Consider the following 4782-nt stretch of genomic DNA (forward strand, 5'->3'; position numbering starts at 1 on the left):
GAACACGGGTTCGTGCCCCGGTCCGGGAAGATCCTGCATGCCGCGGAGCGGTTGGCCCGTGAACCATGCCCACTGAGCCAGCACGTCTGGAGCCTGTGCTCCGAAATGGGAGAGGCCACAACAGTGAGAGGCCCGCGTACCGCAAAAGAAATAAATAAAATAAAATAAAATAAAATGAAATAAATAAAGATCATTTTTTAAACCTCAGTAGAATGGTTGACATATAATAAATACTGAATAAAACAATTTAATTATACTAAGATTGTTTTAATTTTATAACAGCTTTTATCTTCAGGAAGCAACTGCCACAAATATTTTACTATTAAGACAGAACTTTACCTAAACATACATGAGTATTTTCCATTTACTTCTGAAATGATAGGCCAAGCATTAAAGGAACTTCATGGAACATTTAGATAGGTCCGTTTTATGTTGCCAAGGGGGTGGTCTATTTGAGTGGTTTTTTTCTCTAGAATGCCTGAAATCAAAGGAAAATATTAACCTTAAAGGTGATTAATATTTAAAGTTCCATTTGCGGTGTATCTTTTTTTCTCTAAAAATGAAGGACACGAGTATTCTGGCCCCTGGAGGACTTTAACAGTAGCTTTCTACCAACCACAGCCCCGGCTGTTGGGCAGCACAGATACCGCGAGGTCTACGGGGCGGAGCCTTGGAGGGGGCGGAGCTTAGCGTGACATTTTGCGACTAGGATTCCACTGGCTTCACCTGTAACATCTCTCGCTGTCTGTTGCGTAGACGAATCGGCGTGACGAGCTGAAGATTCGAAGGCGCCAGCCCCAGCCCCGCGCCAGACGCCGTTCCCTTAGAAACCTGAACTGCAGGACCAACTGCAGGAGGCAGCCCCGGAGCTCCGAGGACTCGTCCCGTACCGCGCCGTCCTGCCGTCCCCGCATCGCGCCGCCCCGCCCCGGCTTGCCTCAGCCGTCGTTGAAACCCGTCACAGCGTGCAGGATCGAGCGCGGCCCTCGCCCTCTGCCAGGCCCCGGGGGCGCCGTCCGTCGGTCGAGGTCATGGGCAGCCGGTCCCGCAGCCCCAGTGCCTACCCTGCGGACTGGTGGGGACCGCAGACCGAAGGACCCGGCCCCGCCAAGCGCCGCCGAACGGAGGAGCCCGAGGGCCCCGAGTCCGAGTCCGAGTCCGAGGCGGCGCCCAGCCTGGACAACCTGACGGGACCTCCGGCCGCGGACGCGCTCACTTCCGTAGTGGTCCTGCCCGCCGGCTGTGCCCTGCACCTGCCCCTAGATGACGTCGACGTGCTGCTGGAGCCCGAGCCCACGTCCGTGCTGCAAGTGTCTCTCGGAGATCACATCCTCATGCTGGTCCCCGAGGCCCTCCTGGGCTGGGGCGTGGAAGGCCCGTGGGGACAGGGCCTGCAACGGGCCGCTTTCCTGAGCGCTCCAGGGGAGTACATGGCCCTGGAGCCGGGATTCTTCTGCGCAGCTGTCCCAGAGATCGCCCGCCAAGAAGAGGTCAACAGGGAGGAAGCAGATGCCGAGCTCCTGCCGCCTGGGATGGAGGCTGAAGCCGGCTCCGTCGCTGAGCTCCGCAGCATCACCGCAAGGGTGTCGGGACCCAGCGCGCAGGGCTTTGTCCCAGAGCCCTGTCCTTGGGCGCCCAATCCTAGTCCAGAGAAAGGCTCTCCTCACCACGACGACAACCTGGACATGCACCTTCTGGAGCCCTTTCCGGACTCACCACTCCAACCTCTACCTCCCTCTCCTATTCCGGGTCCTCACGAGCGCCCCCAACGCCCTTATGGTCCTAAGCGCAAGGCCCAGAGATGTCTGTTCCCCGAATGAACTCCACCCCGGTACACACACACACTGGAGGCCCAATGCATTTCCCGGCGTCTTTTACACTGAATGTCCTACAACCTGGAAATTAAGCATCTCGTGGGCCAACAACTCCTTTTCCCCTCCAGACTGGCTATAGTAGCAGGAGAAGTTATGTCAGGAAAAGAAAGCAGACTCTAGACCTCAGCTTTGAAATGGAAAATCTGCCCAGGGATACCGGACAGTGTGTGTTCAGATTTTAAACATCATTCTCAGGCCTATCCATTCCCGCTCGTTTGCATCAGTTATTTTCTCTCAAATTCTACTCTCTCCAGCACCATACCCTATTGCTACCCTATTTCTCCCCAAACCAATAAATAACTGGATTTCTCATGTTATATGTTTTCCCATGAATTTATAAAGATTTTTAGCCATGGCTTTTCTCTTTCTTGGTGTTTTGAGCTGCTCTCCTGGAAAGCTGCAAAATGGTGTGATGGTTACTATACATAATTGTATGATGTTTGTTCATAGCTTCCTCTTAACCTGAGGAAGTTCTCTTCCAGTCAAGTTCACTTTTCATTATGAATAAATGCTGGATTTTATCAGATGTTTTCAGCATGTATTAGGATACACATTTCCTTTTTGAATCTGTTCCTCTGGTTATTTTGACTCAGAGACTGATGTAAAATGTTTGCATTCCTGCTATTCCACATTATCCATACCTTCTAAATTCTACCCCGAGTTTTTTCTTTTGTAAATCAAACCTCTAACTTTTAAAACATTAATTTAGGGGCCTCCCTGGTGGCGCAGTGGTTAAGAATCTGCCTGCTAATGCAGGGGACACGGGTTCGAGCCCTGGTCCGGGAAGATCCCACATGCCGTGGAGCAACTAAGCCCATGAGCCACAGCTGAAGCCCGCGCACCTACAGCCCATACTTCGCCACCAGAGAAGCCACTGCAGTGAGAAGCCCGTGCACCTCAACGAAGAGCAGCCCCCGCTCACCGCAACCAGAGAAAGCCCGTGCTCAGCAACAAAGACCCAATGCAGCCAAAAATAAATAAATTTAAAAATTTAAAAATAAAACATTAATTAATTATCATATTTGTTTCACATTTTTATAAAAGAAATAAAATCTACAGGTAAAGCTGAAGACAAGATGGTTTCAGTTTTTTTAAACATCAATACTATTTATATTCACCAACATGCTTTAACCATTTCCTCTCTACCTTTTTATTCTTATATTCCACTCTCAAAGTCTAGCCTCAATTTTCTTCTTGCTGAAGAATATACTTTAATAGTTCTTTCCACTATACCCTATGTGTAGTAAATTATCTTGGTTTTGTAAATCTCAACATGTTTTGTGTAGTACACTCTCATAGTCTTGTATATCTGAAAATTTTTATTATATATTCATTCCTAATTCTAAAGTGTTATTTAAGTACTTTAAAGACATTACTCCATTGTTCTGCCATTTTTTATTGTTGTTGCAGGCAAGAGGTCTCTGCCAATCAAGTTGTTATTCCTTTTATATTTGATTCAGCTGTTCATTAGCACATTTTTTAATTTAATTTTATTTTTTAATTGAAGTATAGTTGATTTACATTGTTGTGCTACTTTCTGGTGTACAGCAAAGTTATATATTTTTTTTCCATATTCTTTTACATGGTTATGGTTTATTACAGGATATTGAATATAGTTCCCTGTGCTATACAGTAGGACCTTGTTGTTTATCTGTTTTACATTGAATACATAATAGTTTTATATCTGCTAATCCCAAACTCCTAATTTATCTCTCCCCCACCCTCTTTCCCCTTTGGTAAACATAAGGTTGTTTTCTATGTCTGTGAGTCTATTTCTGTTTTGTAAATAAGTTCATTTGTATCATATTTTAGATTCCACTTACAAGTGATATCATATGATATTTACCTTTCTTTGACTTACTTCACTTAGTATGATAATCTCTAGGTCCATCCATGTTGCTACAAATGGCATCATCTCATTCTCATTTATGGCTGAGTAGTATTCCTTTGTATAGGTATGCCACATCTTTTTATCCATTCATCTGTAGATAGACATTTAGGTTGCTTCCATGTCTTGGGTATTTTTTTTCATTTATTTATTTAATTTTGGGCTGTGTTGGGTTTTGTTGCTGCACGTGGGCTTTCTCTAGTTGCAGCGAGCGGGGGCTACCCTTCGTTGAAGTGCACAGGCTTCTCATTACGATGGCTTCTCTTGTTGCAGAGCACGGGCTCTAGGTGCACGGGCCTCAGTAATTGTGGCATGTGGGCTCAGTAGCTGTGGCTCGTGGGCTCTAAGCTAGCGGGCTTCAGTAGTTGTGGCACACGGGCTTAGTTGCTTGGCGGCATGTGGGGTCTTCCCAGCCCAGGGCTCAAACCTGTGTCCCCTGCACTGGCAGGCAGATTCTTAACCACTGCACCACCAAGGAAGTCGCCAGTTGGCTATTTTAAATAGTGCTACTATGAATATTGGGGTGCATGTATCTTTTCAAATTAGAGTTTTCTCGGGATATTTGCCCAGGAGTGGGACTGCTGGACCATATAGCAACTCTTTTTAGTTTTTAAAGGAATCTCCATACTGTTCTCCATAATGGCTGCACCAATTTACATTCCCTTCAACACTGTAGGAGAGTTCCCTTTTCTCCACACCCTCTCCAGCACTTATTATATGTGGACTTTTTAATGATGCTCATGCTGACCAGTGTGACGTGATACCTCATTGTAGTTTGATTTGCATTTGTCTAGTAATTAGTGATATTGAGCATATTTTCATGTGCTTTTCGGACTTCTGTATGTCTTCTTTGGAGAAATGTCTATTTAGGTCTTCTGCTCATTTTTTTTTTTTTTTTGCGGTATGCGGGCCTCTCACTGTTGTGGCCTCCCCCGTTGCGGAGCACAGGCTCCGGACGCGCAGGCTCAGCGGCCATGGCTCACGGGCCCAGCCGCTCCGCGGCATATGGGATCCTCCCAG

At 46.7% G+C, this 4782-nt stretch overlaps 1 protein-coding gene across 1 annotated transcript; it reads left to right on the top strand.

The window, feature by feature from the left end:
- The first annotated feature begins 1031 nt into the window (after nucleotides 1-1031).
- On the top strand, nucleotides 1032-1820 carry LOC132490555 (proline-rich protein 23C-like). Its single transcript, XM_060098882.1, has one exon. It carries the CDS (start codon nucleotides 1032-1034, stop codon nucleotides 1818-1820), a length of 789 nt encoding a protein of 262 aa, XP_059954865.1.
- Nucleotides 1821-4782: the final 2962 nt, after the last annotated feature.

This window comes from Mesoplodon densirostris, chromosome 5, assembly GCF_025265405.1.
Source record: "Mesoplodon densirostris isolate mMesDen1 chromosome 5, mMesDen1 primary haplotype, whole genome shotgun sequence".
Classification (NCBI taxonomy): Eukaryota; Metazoa; Chordata; class Mammalia; order Artiodactyla; family Ziphiidae; genus Mesoplodon; species Mesoplodon densirostris.

Excerpts from the sequence above, each read along its gene's own strand:
- LOC132490555 (XM_060098882.1), top strand. The coding sequence starts at position 1,032 with ATGGGCAGCCGGTCCCGCAGCCCCAGTGCCTACCCTGCGGACTGGTGG.